Source organism: Ammospiza nelsoni, chromosome 2, assembly GCF_027579445.1.
Source record: "Ammospiza nelsoni isolate bAmmNel1 chromosome 2, bAmmNel1.pri, whole genome shotgun sequence".
Lineage (NCBI taxonomy): Eukaryota > Metazoa > Chordata > Aves > Passeriformes > Passerellidae > Ammospiza > Ammospiza nelsoni.
The window spans coordinates 4683475-4701200 of record NC_080634.1 but is presented as its reverse complement, the minus strand read 5'-3'; the positions used below and the strand labels follow the sequence as shown (position 1 = coordinate 4701200).

Below are 17726 nucleotides of genomic sequence, written 5' to 3'. Positions count from 1 at the left end.
AGCGCTTCCCTGCAGCTGCAGACCCGAGCACAGCAATGTCAGTGGCACTGAGGAGTTCATTTCATTATCTGCTGATAAGCCCCCGAAGCAGAGGGCGAGGCTCCGCGGCCGCGGCGTTGTTTCAGCGCCGAGCGCCCCGGGCAGGCAGCTCGGGGCGCGCTCAGCAAAGGGGGGGCTCGAAAAGCGAGTTTCCCATAGAAAAACGCTGCTCACGTTCGCTTCCTGTCGGGCTGCCAAGTGACAGACCTGATGTGTAAAGGCAACCCAAAACAGGATGTTGGCTTTTCGAGCTGATTGATCTTTGAAATGCAAATGTTGTTTCTTTGGTGGTTATCTTATCCCTCCCCTTTTTTTTTTATTTTTCAGTTGAGAATTGAGCTGCTTGAGTGGGAACAGAAAGGGTTGAAACCCCATTTTCAGGAGGTCAAAAGCCCAATATAGAAACAGCTGCTGGTTAGTGGTGTGAATTCCAGGAAAGGATGTGGGTAACAGCAGCCAAGGCCAGGCAGAGAGCTGGACAGAACAACCTCAGAAACTGGCACTGACAGGTGAGCTCTACTAAAACTCTCAACAAATGTCTTAACAAAGCACAGAATTGCAATCTGTCCTGCAGGAACCCACAGCTCCCTCCACCCTTTGCTCTCCCACCACCCTGACAAACATACCTTGCCGGATTTGGCAGACACACCCAAATGAGATAACTGCATGGACACCAATGCCAGAGACAAAATTTCAGATGCACTCCAGTGCACTTTTAACTAACTGATTTTTGAATAAAGCATTGCCATGTCTCTGCACATCCTTTTTGTTGCTCCCTCTGAGCACCTTGCAGAGGCTCCATTCTCCATCCTTAATAATGCAAGAAGCCAGCAAATGTTGCCCATGGTGTTTCCAAGCATGGCAGAACCCCTTACACCACCTGTTTTGAAGGAATGCCAGGATGAAGGAGTTCCTTGCACCTCTCCCCCATGTGCTGCCTGTAGCAGGAGTGCCATTCATTTCTTCTGAAGCAAACCTGCTGTGTTGGCCTCACATGTCTTGAAAAGAATCAGACAGGAAGCTGCAAAATCCAGGGGGCCACAACTGCAGCGTTTTCTCAGTCAAATGAAATTTCCCCCCAGAGCCTGTTTTAATGGCACTAGTGATGATTTTTTTTTTTTTTTTTCCTGCAGAGCAGAACAGATGTGGAACTTTTTTTTTTGGATATAAGAACAAGTTAGTCTCATAGACACTGCTACATCCCAGGTTTGTAAGCAGGGATATACAGAAGGATGCAAAGAGTCATACTGGAAGATACCTCCAAATACTTGCAAATGCACATCATGTGCAACACCCAGTTTCTCTGTAGAACCTCCCTTAATAAGATTTTTTTCAGAGGTCTTGCAGCTAAGGCATGTGGGTTGTTTGTTCAAATTTTCTAGTGGTTTTCAGTCCAGAAACAAGAGAGAGGAAAACAAATCCACACCTCATGTCTTCCTGTCTGGAGAAAAACAGACACCATATCTCTGTGCATTCATCCCTTGCTCCTTCAGGAAGGAAGATTTAGCATGGAAAAGTGTCAAAAGTACAGACAAAATTATAAAAACGCTCTGAGTACTGCATGCCATGCCCAGAGCAATGGGAATCCAGCAGGCAGAAAAGGTTTGCTTTGTGGCAAGATACTTAGAGGCAGAAATAAATGGAGTGAAGAATTGTGGTGGGGCAGCTGCAACAGCTTTTGCTTTACTAATATGGGTGAAGTGATACTGCCTCTCCCTAGCAGTTTCCTTTTCTGTACACCTAAGCAAATGGTTTCCTCTGCACAGCAGAGCCCCTGAATGCAGAAAGAAAATACTGAAAGAGCCTCTGAGCAGCAGGAAACAGTTATGGGAGGTGTCACTGATGGTGTGCTACATGGCAGATATCTAGAAAACAACACTTGTGACCCATGTCCAGTGAAATCCCTCAGCTTGAAATCCTCCTGCTGTCCCACAGCAGGCAAAGCATGGGCAGTAGAAGAATCCTGCCCTCCCTGCCTCAACCCTGTTTCTCAGTTCAGTTTCTATTACCTGTCCTAATGTATCATTGTCAGGACTTGAAGAAATCAATAGGATTTCCAAACAAGTGGTAGTTCCATTTTCATATTTATTTAAGATTTTAGTTTCTTATATCTACAGTTGGAGCATCTTGTGGTTGCTTACAGCAGAGGGGTTTCATCTAATCCAGTGTTTCAACAACAGAAGATTAATTAGTCCTCTTGCCCAATCTCCAGATTGTAACAACTCAGCCTATCATTCTTTTGGCCGAGGACAGAGTGACTATTGTATATTGAATCTAGGAGATAATTGGACCACAATTTCAATCTGCAAATTCCACAGGAGTCTTGCAGCATGCAGGACAGCAACAGTTAACTGCACTGGGAGAACCACTCTCAGTAACAGGGAGCTGGGGTATCATGATGCTCACATTTAAATCCTCGCTGGAGCGTTTTCAGCCACAGCCAGCAGGGACTTGTGAAACACTGCAAAGGAGAAGCATGCATCCCTTCTAGAAAACATGCTTTAGCTCTCCTCGGCCCCCGAGGTACCGTGCCAAAATGACGATATGACATTGTGTCACTTTGCAGCTGCACTCAGGGCGAGGAAGCCAGCAGAAGACAAAGGGAGCGTTTCCAAATTCCTCTGCACCGCCCTGCTCTCGAGAGGTGGGGACTGAAATTCTTTGAGAAGGAGCACATGAAAACAGTTGCTAAAAGAGATGTCCGGTTTACAACGCTGTGATCAGCGCGGAAAGGGAAACTGCAGCAAAAACATCCCGGAGCTTTGTTTTTCCCCATCTGAATTTCTCTACCACCACGGGAGCGTCTCACTTCAGTGCACAAGTCTGTCCATCCCTGTGAAGGGAGAGGAGAACAACCCGCACCTTCCGACCTGGTGGTGTGAGAGACAAATTCAAGGCAGAAAGAGCTGGTCCTGCTTTACAGCTGGACAGTGCCAGCCCTGCATGGGCACCCCCTGCCAGTGCCCACGATTCAGCCCTGTCCTCTCCCTGCGGGATCACCCAGCAGATATTTGTCCTTCCTGGGAGTCCCGGCCACACACCAGGACAACGCCTTAAATTCTACCCAAGCCCCATAATCACCCTTGCTCTCCTCCTGTTCTGCCTTTTAAATACAGTTCATTGCCGAGTGAAATTACTGAAAAGGAGGAAGAGAAAGGAAAGCTGCAGTTAGAAGGAAAGGGATTCTCCCCTCACAAACAAACAGGCAAGAGACCCTGGGAGAGGGAAGTGTGGACAGCAGAGATCAAAGCAGAGATAGCAGGGCAGGAACTGCAAGCAGTGAAGAGAAATAGAGACTAAACGGAGGGGTGGGAGGGGAGTAAAGATAAGGTGATAGAAAATAAGAAGGAGGAGACAAAAAAAGGGAGAGAGGAAATGCACACGCGGTGTCCCCCAGCTTGTTGCTTGTTGTCTCCCGAGCCCGGCGCTCCGGGAAGGACAGTATCTGTTTAGATTTGTGTCTAAATTTAAACCCTGATTGCCTTGCCTCCCCCTCCCCTCCCGTCCCTCCCTCCCTTCCTCTCACCCACCCGCCCTTCTTCCTTGTTCGCAGCGCAGGGCCACTGGCCGGGCTCTGTCTGTCCGTCTGTCCGCTCGGGCTGAGCAGCAGCTGGGATCTCCCAGCCCTCCGCGCTCTGCTCTGCCTCTCCTGAACTTTTCCCACAGATAACAGGGAAAGGGGTGGGGAAGAAGGATTGCCCCGAGGACACCTCTCTTCTTGCAGGACATGGAGGTAAAGAAAACTTTTTTTTATTTCCACTAGCTTGTGACTGGCTCCGCGATCTGCTTTAGCTCCACCTTGCAAAGCAATTTCTCCCTGAAGGCAGCTTCAAAATATCTTTTTGCTGGGGTTCAGATAAAGGTCTCTTTCCTCCCACCCCGACTCCTGTCGTGCACCTCAGACTCTTTTGCAGGTTTTAATCCAGATTTGGAAAGCAGGGGCATGGTTTGGGAAGAAATTACCTCTGTGAAAGGGGAACGAGGAAAAGTTGCCATTTACTTATTGGTCTCTAAATGTGTTAGATCTCTAACATTATCTCTAGCTGTGTTAGATTTTAAAAGGTATTATTTTGAAAGGAGGTTTTAAGGAGTTATTAAAAATTGGGGCATAAGAGAACAAACTTTCCAAGCTCCTTGGGGTTGGTTCCTTTCCCACCCGTGCAGCAGCACTTGTGATTCACACCCCCAGCTGTGTGTGGCTCCTGTCCCAGGTGGATTGGGAGGTCTCATTTTGCTTTCAGTAGAACATTTTGGGACAGGGAAGGCGACCCGAGAGCCTGTGCTTGAGCGAGGTAGATGAGTAGCACACCCCCAGAGGGTTTTCTGTCCCTTTTTCTCTGTGTACCCTGGGCTCCAGGAGAGCTGGATCTCATGTCTCAGGGTGGGCACAGGACTGGGGTTTATGTTCAAGCCTTCTCCTGTATTACACCCTCCTGGGCAAGGCAGTTCACCTCCCTCTGCCTCCCCTCCCATTCATTTAAAATGGGAATGGTGGTGTTTGCTTTGCTCATGTCAGGCTGGATTTGTGAGCTTTTCAGTCTTTTAAAGTGGCAAGGGAAAAGGAATATTTGTTTTTAGGAGGGGCACAGGAAATAGAAAGGTGATTACAACATTGGCAAAACCTCAAATTATGAAAGGGGACATTTGGTATTTCTCTCTGCTGAACAGAGACCTTACTAAACACTTTATATTATCTTCCCAGATAAGCCTTTTTCTGCATGGATGCAGCCCCAATAGCAGGGGACACTCAGCAGAGCCAGGGAACAGTGTGCTTCAAGCACCACTTCAGTTTTTCTTTGAAGAATTCCAGTGCATAACTCAGCTGGGCAATTGTGATAACACCCAGGTGCTACCATCACCGTCCTGGTTATCTGTGCTGCCCTGCCCCACAGGCAAGGGTTAAACATTTGGCCTGTTCAGGTGTGTTTGTTACAAAAAATGTCCTCAGCTGAATAATCTAAACAGATTTTGGGGTGTAGAAGGATCAAGCAGTGGTGGAACCAGCTCAGCACAGGCTACTTACGTGACATGACAAATGTTTGGCTTTACAAGGGTTTTCAGGTTTGACAGAGCCTAGGTCAGTCACTGTTAACACTTGTTTTATTCTTTCTCACTGTAGTATCCTTTCATGTTTCAGAGGGGAGGGGGAATTGAGCTCCTAATTTGTTATAATTTAGGGCTGAAACAGGTATTTTGGCAAGCTGAGGACACTCTCCCTCACCCCCTCTTCTCTCTACACACAAAGGATTGCGCCCCTCAAGTATCTTCCGTTGTCTGTTGAGTAGAAAGGAACACACCTGCCATTTCCTTTTTGGTGACACATGTGGAAGGTCAGGTGGCCAGGAAGCTTCTCTGAAGTATTTGACCTAAGAGCTCCCTGCTCTTGATTCTGTCTCTTTACTTCTATTTCCCATCTTTTCCTTGTGTTACCTGGTTTATTTTTATCATCTGTAGATTGCTATTTCCCAACTTTCCTCGTGTTACTTGGGTTTTTTGGTCCTCTGTAGATTGCTGAATCCATTCTTATATTTAAAACATCTCAATGTCCAAGATATTTTATAAGTAGCGTGCTTGGTCTTGCCCCAAGCCTCCAAAAAGGTGTTTAATATCCCAAAGTTAAGAAGATATTAGATTAAAATAGAGCCAAGAGCAAGAGCTTGATTTCTCACCAGCTGATTCTCTTCTCTGCTTCTTCCTGAGGGCTTTTCCCAGGCAGGACACAGAGGCTCACCACAGACTTTTTGCTTTAAAACCAGATTTAATGATCCTGTGCAGCAGGAACAAGAGGGGTCCTGTCATTTCCCTGTTTGCTTCATCAGTGGCAGGCAGAGCTGCTCCCTGCTTTCCTGCTGGCACAACTGGCAAGCTCTTTGCTCTAATGGGACACATGAGGATTACCAGCATTAGGAGGAAAAGGGCAGAGGGCTGACCTAGCCAGCTGATTTCCATCACGTCCCTGGCAGGAAGACCCTAGTTTTGAAAAACCCACAGAAGCAAGATAGCTGGGATCTCTTTCTTAAAGGCAGCAAAACCCTGCCCTTGCAGTTCACGTAATTTTGTGTCTGTTGATCATCAGTGTTTTGTTTTGTTGTTTGGGGTTTTTTTTGGCCCATCTTCTTGATGCAAAATAGATTTGACAATCAATTTTCTTTCCAGTGTTATGGCAGATGAAAAGAAATAATGAAGTTTATACCACAGATTGTTAACATGAGGTCATATCTAAAATGTGTAAAACTGCAGTGGGGAAAGCTAAGCCACTTGTAAAGAAAAGCAGCCATGAAACATTCTTTGCACTTATGATACAGAAAGTATTAGAAATTTTTGTGTTGGTTTGTTAGTTTACATCTTCAGATTTGGCCCAAGCTAATTCCCATGGCTTGTGGGTTCCCAAACCTTGCTGCAGATGTTGTGAGTTGTGAGTTAAGGCATCCACTGAAAGTGCTTGTGGCTTTCTGCAGCCCATATTCCACAGCAGTCATGGCATTCCTCTTCCCAGCCTCTCTGTAGGGGCTTGGGAGCTTAGAGACTCTTGAACTTTGCTTGCACAGCAAAGGGAAACAATCCCAGAGTGAATTTCACTTGAGTGGCTCCCTGTAGTGTAATGGGTTCCTAAGGTGCAGGGGTGCAGCAGCCAGGTGTATTTTGGGAAGGCTCCCCCCTTCTTTATGCCTTCCAACAGATGTCATTTAATTCTGTGACATCTCCATTGTCTCTTTTCAGCACCTACTCCTGCTAGATCTCCATTTTTCCTGTTGGTGCACTGACCCAGCAGAGGGAAAGCTTTTCCAAGGCTGAGGGCAGTTCTCTGCTCACTTCACACTTCTGGGCAGCCTCCTGGGCAGCACTCACCCTGTCCTTAGGAATACTGCACTGAGGAGATGTCACCCAAGGGACTGACCTGGAGGGGATGCAGGAATGGGTACTGTGCAGGTGAGGGGGCTGAAATCTGTGACCCTCCTGGTCCCCAGAGCAGCAGGACAGGAGGGGAGCTGGGCTGAGAGAGGTCTCTGCCCACCCTGCAGCTGTGGAGCTGAGATTATGAACAGGCATTACACCATGGTTAGCTCTGGCAGGAAGCAATATCCCTTTCTCAGGAAGCTCTGATGATTGGCTTTCATTCCAAAAGTTAAAGTGTTCTTTTTCCCATCTTCTATTTTTTTTTCTTTTTGCTTAATAGAATGGTTCAACCTCAAATACAGATTGTTTTCAGTGTTTCTTCCCAAACCCATCAAAATGACACATTTGTGCAGTGTGTCTGTAAAAGTAAAGGGAAGAGTATTTAAGTAAATTCGGAGAGGTATTATATGACCCCATTTTACCCCTCAGGTCTGGGCAGATTTGGGACCTGCTTGACAGTAAATGTCTGCAGCAGAGTCCTGGAAAGGATCTGGTTTGCCAGACTTCCACATCCCTGTGACTGGAGGCCTCCCTCTCAAAGGGCAGGAAACAGCTAAACCAAACCCCATGGGCTGTGCTGCAGCCCTTTCTTCCCCCTAGCAGAGACCCCAGAATAAATGGAATTAAGGCTTTTCCTGGTGTCACCAAGAGGGAGAATTCTTCTGAACCTCTCCCCACTCCCCAGTTTGGTTGCCTGAGTTTCCCAAGCCATGGTGACAGCATTTTGGAAACGCCTTCTGTCCTGTGCTCCACAGTGTAATTGGCAGGATGCTTTGCAGTTGGGCAGCATATCATGCATACCTTCCCATACATTCCCAGGAGCTGCTTATCTGGAGAACAGGGCAAAACATCAGCACTGCTTTATCAATAGATGCTGCTTGGAAACTTGCTGGCTTTTATCATGGAAATGAACCAGCCCTGTTCATTTCCACTTTGGTCGGTTAACAGAGGTGTTTTAGAGAGGTGGAGGCTCCTTTTCCTGAAACAGCAGCTCTACAGCCTGAATTTGGGATCTGAGCTGGCAGCTGAACCCAGCAGCAAGGAAACCTCTTTGGAGGACGTTGTTTGGTGCTTTGCTGACAGGGCAGCAGGCCCTGAATGTGGTCTAGGGACAGCAGAGCTGTTGTGTAAGGAGAAGTTGTTATTACACACTTACTGCAGAGTTGCTTCACACCTCATTGTGACAGAGGCATGGGGCACTCATTCCCACAGTCTCACCTAGGCATGGATTTCAGTTACTTCATGCAGGTCACAATTCATCCAGCTGTGCAATCTCATGCCAGAAATGCCTTTACATCAAATATGAGTTGTATCTTTATATCTTACCACCAGTATCTGGGTCCTGTAAGGCTTATCTGTAAGGATAAGCCTTATCTGCCCCATTAGTGCCACTTTTCTGAAAGACAGGAAAAGAGGCTACACCAAATTCTTGTCAGATTGACGCACATCACTTGCTGAAGGTGTTTTTGGAAGTCTTCTGCAAACAAAGACCCGCTCCTCCCTTGCCAGGTTTACAGCATATTCACACGCATGGCTTTTCCTTCATTATTCATCACCAGATTTTAAAAGAGCTCAAACCCTATACGTAGTAGTTTGCCCTAAGTTCCCTCACCTATAGAAGAGGTAGAAAACTTGTAAGCTGTTATTTTTGCATATGCAAATACACCTGTTTACCCTTTCTGATGAGATGCACGCAGGGTTTTGGTCAGTGTGGATGACTGGTGCCTAATCTACAAAGGATATTGGTTTACTACTGCCAGCTTCAACAAAGCTCCTGTTCATCCCAGGCTTCTCAAATGCACAGAGAATTAATGTGTGTGGTTTGGAAAGCCTGTGGCAATTGTGATAACACCCAGGTGCTATCCAAGTCCAGACCAGTGACTTCTAGTGCATAAAAATGCAAAGGAGAGGGAATTCTGCCTCAGAAGTTTGGAGTTGAACAAGTCAGTGTGGCTTTGCAGGAAGACTGAGGACAATACTGTAACACTGTTAGCACAGAGGAAACAGAATTTGTTAGTGCATGAGAAAAAGCAGTATGCCTGGCAATAATGGGATCCAATTAAAGGAAAGATTTATATCTCACCAAATAGCAGGAAAGATTTCTAACAGTGAGGTCTGGCATGGTTTGGAGTAGCGTAGTGGAAACCAAATGTAGTAGAAAATCTTTTTCCCATGAATGATTCAAAAATAGACTGGACTGAGTGGCAGAAAGATAAGAAGCAATCTTCAGTTGTATTCAGTGGTACTGATAGGGCCACCAGAGGGACAGCACTGTGCTGTTTCTGCAGCACGTGTGGGCTGCTGGGAGAAACCAGTGGCTATTGAGCATCAGGCCCAAAAAGTGTTTATGATCCCTCCCTGCTGCAGTGCACTGTTCAAGCCCAGCAAACTTCTGCCTGTGGGAAGCTCAGGTCAAAATAAATTGGCATCACATCTGCTAGAGTCTAGGAATGGTAATTTTATTGCCTGTGTAAAACACAAAACCAATTTTATTTTTATTCTTTCTTCCTGTTTTTAGAATGGGTTTCTTTATCCTTTAAAACTGCATACTACCGCAGCAGTCATGGCTTACTCAAGTCAATCATCTTGAAATACTTTCTGCTGAAAGTGCCATGTTTCTCCTGATGTAAGTTCAGATGAAACTGTTGTGCCATGTTTCTCCTGATGTAAGTTCAGATGAAAACAGATGCCCTGTTTTCATAGACACACACTCGAGCTGGTGTGCCAGGCTTCCCAGGAATGTCACCCCTTGGGCCTTGCAGTGAGGGCACGTTTAACTTGTGAAATGTGCACAGTCTAATTTGGTTTCCCATTCAGTTTTTACAAGGGGCATGGAGTTGTTGACACTGTCCCTCTGTGAGAAGCCAGGGTTTGCATTCCCAGTTTGAAGGCGTTCATTCCCAGTTTGAAGGCGTTCATTCCCAGTTTGAAGGCGTTCATTCCCAGTTTGAAGGTGTTCATTCCCAGTTAGAGGCAGAGGGGCTCTCTGTGCAAGCAAACGTGATACTCCAGACAGTCTGTGAAGAGCACAGAGTGGAAGGAAAGGGATGGATTCCTGAACACACTGGTTAGTCCTACAAAAGAGAAACAATCCTAGCACTGTGTCTTTCATCTCCCAGCTCAATGCAAAGTTGCCTTTTCCACTCACATCAGGACTTTACTGGATCATTCCAGTGATTCCAGAGATCAAAAATTGAATTTAATTTTTCTTCTCAACACCTGTGAATTCAGGGCCTTGCTGGCCAGAGCTTCCTAGTGCTGATTCACTCACTGAGCAAGAGTTGTGCAGGCACTGAGCCCACACTTCGTGGACACCTGGTTCCAGTGGCCCACCTTGAGCCTGGGGAAATTGTGCCTGAGGTTGAAGGAACTTTAATTTCTCTTCTTGCCAGAGAGAAAGAACATGTAGAGGGTCCAATCAGCCAGCAGGTAAAAGAAATGGAGCACTGATGTAGGGGTAGAGTGTTTCAAATCTCTTATGAACACTGGGTTTCTCTGTTAAAGCATTTTGGGAGAACTTTATGAGCAGTTTTAATCAGAAGCAGAGATCATTATCTTCTTCACATCACCAAAAAATAATCTATGTCAAAGGCCAAGCTGCAGCTCAGGAGTTGCTTGGTGCATTTTCCTTAGGGTATAGATGAGTTGTTGACCTGTGGAAAAGACTAAATTTCCAATGCATCATTATGGCCAATCCAGACTGGGCTGAAAACTCAGGCACGTTCAAACATAACAGCAAATTACAGCTGCCTGGGTTCATTTCCCCAGTGTTTGGGCCAGTTTTCAGGACTCTTGCAGGCTGGAGACTCTGGATGAAGCCAAGGGGTGGGAAAGCAGCCTTGCAGCCCCAGGTCCTCAGTGCCACTGGGGCCACTGAGCCCTCCAGGGTCCAGCTAACAAGGCATCTCTGTGGGTACAGCTCAGCACTCACACCTCAAGCTGGCTGCCAGCAGAGTGCTTGCTATCACTTTCCTCCACTCCATATCTGTGTACCTTTTTAGACTAAATTCCTGGCTTAGATAAATATGAACCTCCTTCTCTGTCCTGCCTGTATCCAGTGTAGACCTAATTTAATAGCAATGTGTTACAAAGATAGCGCAGCCCTAACTGATGAGTCTGGAAGCCTCTGTAGTTGGAAGTTCTGTGTAGGCTCATTTACCCTTCTGATTTTCTGTTCCAAGCCTGATAAATTGAGAGGAGTTTGAATCCCTGTGCTGCTCCAGCTAGGCTGTCTCTAACTGAGTTTAAATGGCAGGTACCACACTCTACTTACAGCATTTATCAGAAGTATTTTGAACTGTCCCTGCATCTTGCATTCTCTGTGCACCTTCTTTGACAGTTCAGTGACTTCAGTTTCTAATTTAACCTTCTGAATAGCTTCGGATTAGATAATTTATGCCTTTTGTATATGCACTTGCTTAAAGTTCATCCTCTTTAACCACTTATTAGGCAAAGAGCAATCCCTCCCCCCATCCCATCTTGAGTCTGAGCCTCCTCGTGTTGAAAGTCATCTTTTTTTTTTTTTTCCTGACCCCTTGTGAGGCAACCAAGGGAGAAGATCCATTGGGTTGAGACCTTTTCTGCTGCAGGGGCTGTTCCATTGGCTCAGCAATGGGACAGAGCAGCTGCCCAAGGGTCTCCCAAGGGTTTGCAGGTGAGAGCAGGGTGTAGCCTTCCCTCATGTCTGAAGCTACAGCAAGGCACTTAAAGGAGCACCATGGCTGAGATGGCATAAAATAATGATTTATTTCAAGGCACAATATGATAAACATGGTCTATGCTTTTCTTTCCCCACTGAAGTAATGCACATGCAAGTCCAGCCTTCCTGGCCATCTCTCCACTCTGTGTCTTAGCCTAGAGTTCCTTGCTCACGTGAGAGCAGAGCACTTGCCCTACAGACCACATTATTTTCTGTCTCCTGCCCTGTGGGCAGCCTGGGAGGTTTTGCTGGTTGCTCCTCCATTAGCTCACCCCTTACTCTCCTAGTGCAGCAAGAGCTCCCCAGAAGAAGGCCTGGAAGCACACACAGAGAGGCACCAATTAATTTGGGGGAGCTTGACAAGCTGTGTACAGTTCCCAGACCATTAAGAAAAACAGATGTCTGGAAGGGAAGCACTGGGAAGCTGAGAAGGATCCTGAGGGAAACCCTGGCCAGGAGCAGAGCTCTGTACAAGCAGCTGGTGAAGGCAGCTCACCAGGAAAGCAGCTACATCTCACAGTGGCCACCACTGCTCTTCATCAGAGCTGCCAGCACGCCCCTCCAGCCATGGAGCCTTTGGAAGCAGCCTTTGGAAGTCTCCAGGACACGTCCCAGAGGCTGCCTGGACAAGCTGCTGAAGACACAGGGGAAGCAATGCTCTCCAGGCCAGCCAGAGCAACATCTTGCTAACAGCTGTTGTCAGCTGTAAATCAGGACATCAGCATCACCCTGCCAGGGTACAGATCAGCCCTTGGCTCCAGCGGAGCAATTCCACATTGGGAGTGTCTGTGGATTCTTAAAACAACACAACCTCATCAACTTATTTATTCAATGAATGATTTCTGAGAAATAACCCATTCCCCCCCTTCAAGCATATTATGTGCAGTTTAGATATCTGCTATAGCTCATGTCTGTTGTATCACCAAGCTTTCAGACAGTATTTATTGCTACAGGGCTCCCATCAGATGGAGAGAAGGAATTCATGACAGGACTTTATATCCATATCCTGCCTGACATACCAGAAAACCCAGATGTCTTCCTGAACTAAGCTGAAAACTGTGTAGGTGTTCACCTAATTTAATTTTGGAGAAATTAAAAGAAGTGCTGCTTGAAGGAGAGGGGGATCTTCCATTACTTAAGGAAGTGGTGCATTAGCTCTCAGATGACACTGAAATCCTGCTGCCAGGTTAATCACAGAATCATCTAGATTGGAAAAGACCTGTAAGTTTATCAAGTCCAACCATTAACCCAGCCCTGCAAAGCCCACCACTAAAACAAATCCCTAAGTGCCACATATCCATGTCCTTAGGGATGGTGGCTCCATCACTTCCCTGGGAGCCTGTTCCAGTGCTTGATCAACCCTTTCAGTGAAGAAATGTTTCCTAACATCCTATCTAAACCTCTCCTGGGGGGCAGCTTGAGGCCATTTCCTCCTTCATTGTGGCCTCCTTTAAGTGAAGAGCTGAGGGCTGTATTTGACAGGGCATTCCAGAGCAAGGGACTTTATTTTCAGCATCCCAATCTGAATTTTCCTAACCTCAAATAATAGGAATGCTCAGTGTATCTGCTGCAAGCTTCTGGCTTACTGATAGCACTCCCATTTAAGCAGCATAAGCTGTTTCCCCCAAGAGACTTAGAGATGTGGTAAGCTTGATGGACAATTGCTTCAAATGTGTCCCTGTTGTTCACTTGAAGCAAGAGAAGAGCTCTGCAGCATCAACACCATTCTTTTACGGCCACATGAGAAAAAAAAAACCTTTTTTTTAGAAACTGTTTGTTCCAGATAAATAAAACCAGTATTTTTAAAACAAGTATATTAACTTGAAGGAAATAGCAAGACACTGAGTTTCCAGGACTTCATAAAGGGAAGAGGTGTATTAATTTAGTCTCCTAGTGTAGTCAGTCAGCTGTGGAGATCTGTGTTCAGCTATTTGTTTTTTGTGTCTCAGTGCTTAAGGTTGCTGATGGCTGAGCTCCAGTTTGCAGTGGTAGAGCTGTAGTCTGATGGTTTGCAATGCATTTTCACCTACAGAAGCCACACAGTAAACTACCAACTTTTCAATAGTTCTGTACTTCTTTTTTATTCCTTGAAGCTGTATCGTCTTAAATAGTTCAGCCTCTGAACAGAGACAGCAGTGCACCCCCAAGAGTCAAAGAGAGAGCCCTGTGTGCTGTGTCTGGGCTCAAAACCCAGCATAGTGCATTTCTGAAGCTGTGCTGCTTCAGGTGGCAGGAGAGCCCCCTTACATGGAGCCTCTCCAGGGAAAGGCTGCCATGCTCCCTGTGTGGGCACAGCCTCACAGATTTTCCCTCTTTTTCCACTTGTGTGGCTGGGTATGACCACATCCAGCCAGATATCAGCTTTATCCAGGATCCTTTTCCTGCTGCCTGGAATGATTTCCATGTTGCTGCTGGGCCTGGCTGTGAGCAGCTGTGCTGGGCTTGTTGTGAGGCAATTGCAGACGCAGGGCCCTGCGACAGGAAAGGCGGAGGCCGTTCCTCCTTGAATGCACTGCACTCCTTAGTGAGGCTTCTGTGTTTTCCCTGCTCTCTTGGACACCCTGGGCACCTTGTCTGTAGGCAGCTGGCCTGGCTGGCAATGTAGATTTTTGCTTCTCTGCTTAGCCCTCCTGTTTTTCCTTGTCACTGTCTGCAGGCAAATGTTGTTATGTATCTTACAAACCAAATAGTCCTGATGATGATGATCTCTTTTTACTGTATGTCCCACAGCCTCTCCCCCTCAGGTCTCACTGGTACTTAACAGCCTTTTATTTCACCTTCCTATCTCCCATCCCAACCTCCTGTCTTCTCCCTGCAATAGGAGTCACCTTGTCCTTTCTTGAGTACCTTTTGTGTCTTTCCTCTTGAGCATTCTGTCCTCTGGGACCCAATTTCATTTTAGCTGTTGCACTAAAATTCTTTCCTGGATTTTTGAGTAGCTGAGGGGAATTCTCAGGTCATAGATCAACTACAGGACAAATGCAGAATGGCAAGGCTGCAATCCATATCTTGCAGTCACTCCCTGGTCCTGTAGGTTCCTCCAGTTCACTGGGCACCTGCTTGCTCTATATTAAAACTTAACCAGTGCCTGGGATGCTGCTTCTGGACAAGCCTGGATTTGCCTTGTTTGACCTGTCCTTGGGTCCCTGTTACATTCCCCCTGTCCCACGTCCTCATCTCTTCCCAGCACTCCTTTTCCCATTAGAATACTCTGAGCATGGCAAACAGGATCAGGCATCTCACAAAAAGCCCTTTTTGCAGAAAAGGAAACAGTGGCACCCGTGTTTTGCTGGAGGTTTCTGTGGTCACCTCAGTCACGGATTCCCAAAGGAACGCGCACAAAATAATTTATTTACATGATTGATTTTAACTGGTTTGCCATCCACTGCACAGAGAGCCATGGCTGAACAGGCAGGTGCCTTTTCCTGCTCAGGGCACAGCAGAGCCAAGAGCTGCCTGTGTCTCTGCAGGGCACAGGCTGAGGTTTCACACATGCTGCCCCTGCACAGGCACCCTGCCCACCAGGGACCAGGTGCTGCAGTTCACTGCCTCTTTTGGTCATGGTGGTGCTGGATCAAACCACTCTTGGCAGCCTTTGCCAGGAGCAATAAGACACTTGCTCAGGAAGCCTGGGCTCTGTGCTGTTCTTTGAGAGTCTGGGCTTCAAACCCTTTGGTCTGCCCAGCAAGGGATGGGTTTTAATCCAGGGTTTAGGGCAAGCACTTGGCAGCCTGCTTGTTTAAGCCATTCCAACATGTAGGAAAGAATTCAAGGTTTGCTGGGGCAGAGGAGACCTCACACACCTGCCTGGTCACCTGAGTGCTCTCCTGACAGGTGAAACCCTGCTTGCCTCAGGACCAGTTCTGGGGGTGTGCAGCAGTAGCTGTGCAGGCATTGAAGTGTACAAGCCATACATTGCCCTCTGAGCACATGCTCCTGACAGTGCTTTGAGGTAATGCTGCTGAGATTAATCAGCCCATGCAGTGTTGGGAACATGCAGGCACCAGGCAATTGCCAAATATTCTCAGTGCCAAAAGGGAGACTCAAGATCTCACTTGTGCCTTTCACAATGACTCTTGTTGCCTTTCCTAATCTCTCCAGACAGAGCTTGGCAAGCACAGGCCAGACACTCCTGAGAGGTACATACCTACCATGGCAAAAGGAAAGAGCAACTTGCTTAAAATAATGATTGTCTCATTTAATTTTCATTGTAGTCCCTCTCTGAAACAGAAGGTAGATTTTATTCACCTCATCAAATTTCCCAATGTCTGCAGATGTTTCCTCTAATTCAGTTGTGAGGGACACAGCTCCTCTCCTGCGTGTCTGGCACTGGCTGCTGTCCTCTGCCTGTGTCCTCCTGCCTGGCACTGCCTGGCTCTGCTGACACCACAGCATCTCACTCCAGCCACCACCCAGTGGTCCCCATGGCCCAGCACACCTGGGCTATTGGTACCACATAGGGACAAATAGACCTGGGTACATCAAACCCCTAAAGGATGGAAAGCCATCAGGAGTTTCCCCTCTCCTTTCAGTAGGCAAGGCTGGGAGTACACAAACCATTTATTTACAGTGTAGTGGATAAGTTCAACACAGTGCTTCATCCTTTGATAAACATTTGTCCCTTTACTAGTTTTGGGCTACTTACCAGCCTCTACCCAATCCCCAAATCTTGCTGTGGTTAGCCTTTAAATATGGCAGATCCAACCCTCTGTAATTTTCAAGTGAGGCATTTGAGAGATTTTCTTGCAGTCTTCTGGATGGAAGCTGCTGAGCTGGAATATCCTCACGTTACCCTTTGGGCAGTGCTTGACCCCGAGTGCCAAGATGGCAGCACTTCACAAGGGAACTCTCAGAATGAGAAAATCAAGACCAGATCACTGCAAGTCTTGAGAAGAATGTTGCCCTAAAGCAAACTCTTTCCAAACTCAGGGAAGTGTTACATATTTTTACATATTTTATGTAAAGTGGACTTTTTCTGCCCTTTCTCTTAAAACACAAACAATCCCTTGTAGTCCACATTCCTCATAGTGTTCTGCCCTGGGTTATGGTCAGAGCTCCTTCCTTGTTATCACCCTCATTATAGCTGTGCAATAGCCTTGCAGTTGAGGCCAGGCACACACTCATCCTATATTCACTTAGCTGTGGTGGGATAAGGTTGACCTGGGTGCCACTCTGAGAAGGAATGTCATACTTCTGTGTTGTTCTTGTGGCTGACTTATTCAATAGACTCTGAGAGAAAGGCCAGCAGTGATTTACCCTCAGGCAAGAAGCTTGCTCTCCACTGAAAATATTTCAAAAAGAAAGAATTCAAGAGAAAACCTGATGTGTTTTCCTGCCATTTGCATTTCAGGAGTTTTAGCTGAATCTTTGTTAGGGCTGCTGTGAGAGGTGCTGTTTTCAGAGGGAACTGAGGAGAGTTGCTAGGGATCTCTGGGTTCTAGCAACACTGACTGCCTTGAAGGACTCCTTACCTTCTCCTGACTGCCTCCAAAACTTCCATGTCCAATATTTCTTTACTTAGTTGACACTTCTCAATTAACGAGCAGTCCCTTGTCTCAGGAAACCACAATCTGCAGCTCTGTAGAGATATGTACAGAAGAGATGTGTGGCTGGGTCAGAGGAATCTAAAACCCAACTTTGGGGCCAGGAGCTCAGACTAATCCCAAACCTAATCTGAGGTCCTGTTGTTTTTTTAGAGTGTTCAGAAATCTGGAGCCCAAACTCCAGCATTCACAATATAATTCACAGATTGCTTTCCCCAAAGCTGCAGGAATGAATCTGTTGCATGTGACAACAACCAGATGTGGAGGCTTCCTCTGCCTTGGCTGAGGCTTCACAATGTAGATGAAGCTTTATCTTGGATGTGCAGTGGTCCTGCACGGTTGTGTACACTCTCATATGAGAAATTAACTCCTTTTGTTGTAAATCAAACTAGAAACCTGTTTGCACAACCTTCAAAATGCCAGTCCTGGCAAACAGCAGCCAAGAATTCTGCAGAGCCTGCTGGGGTCATCATTATACTCCTCAAAAAACCTTTACTCTCTTTCATAACCAGATTTTATGGCCAGGTATCAGTTCCTGAATTATGCTT

At 46.6% G+C, this 17726-nt stretch overlaps 1 protein-coding gene across 7 annotated transcripts in view; it reads left to right on the top strand.

The window, feature by feature from the left end:
• Positions 1 to 17726, top strand: part of RCSD1 (RCSD domain containing 1) — a 37779-nt gene that overhangs the window by 4046 nt on the left and 16007 nt on the right. For 4 of the 7 annotated variants that reach the window (XM_059493459.1, XM_059493455.1, XM_059493453.1 and 1 more), the window contains exons 2-3: positions 367 to 548; positions 2606 to 3772. The exons of 2 other annotated variants lie outside the window; for them this stretch is intronic. In XM_059493459.1, coding sequence (XP_059349442.1) covers positions 3767 to 3772 — 6 coding nt within the window. In that variant the 5' untranslated portion in view covers positions 367 to 548; positions 2606 to 3766. Of the gene's footprint in view, positions 1 to 366; positions 549 to 2117; positions 3773 to 17726 lie in introns of those variants that run through there. One more of the 7 variants, XM_059493454.1, reaches the window with a different exon arrangement.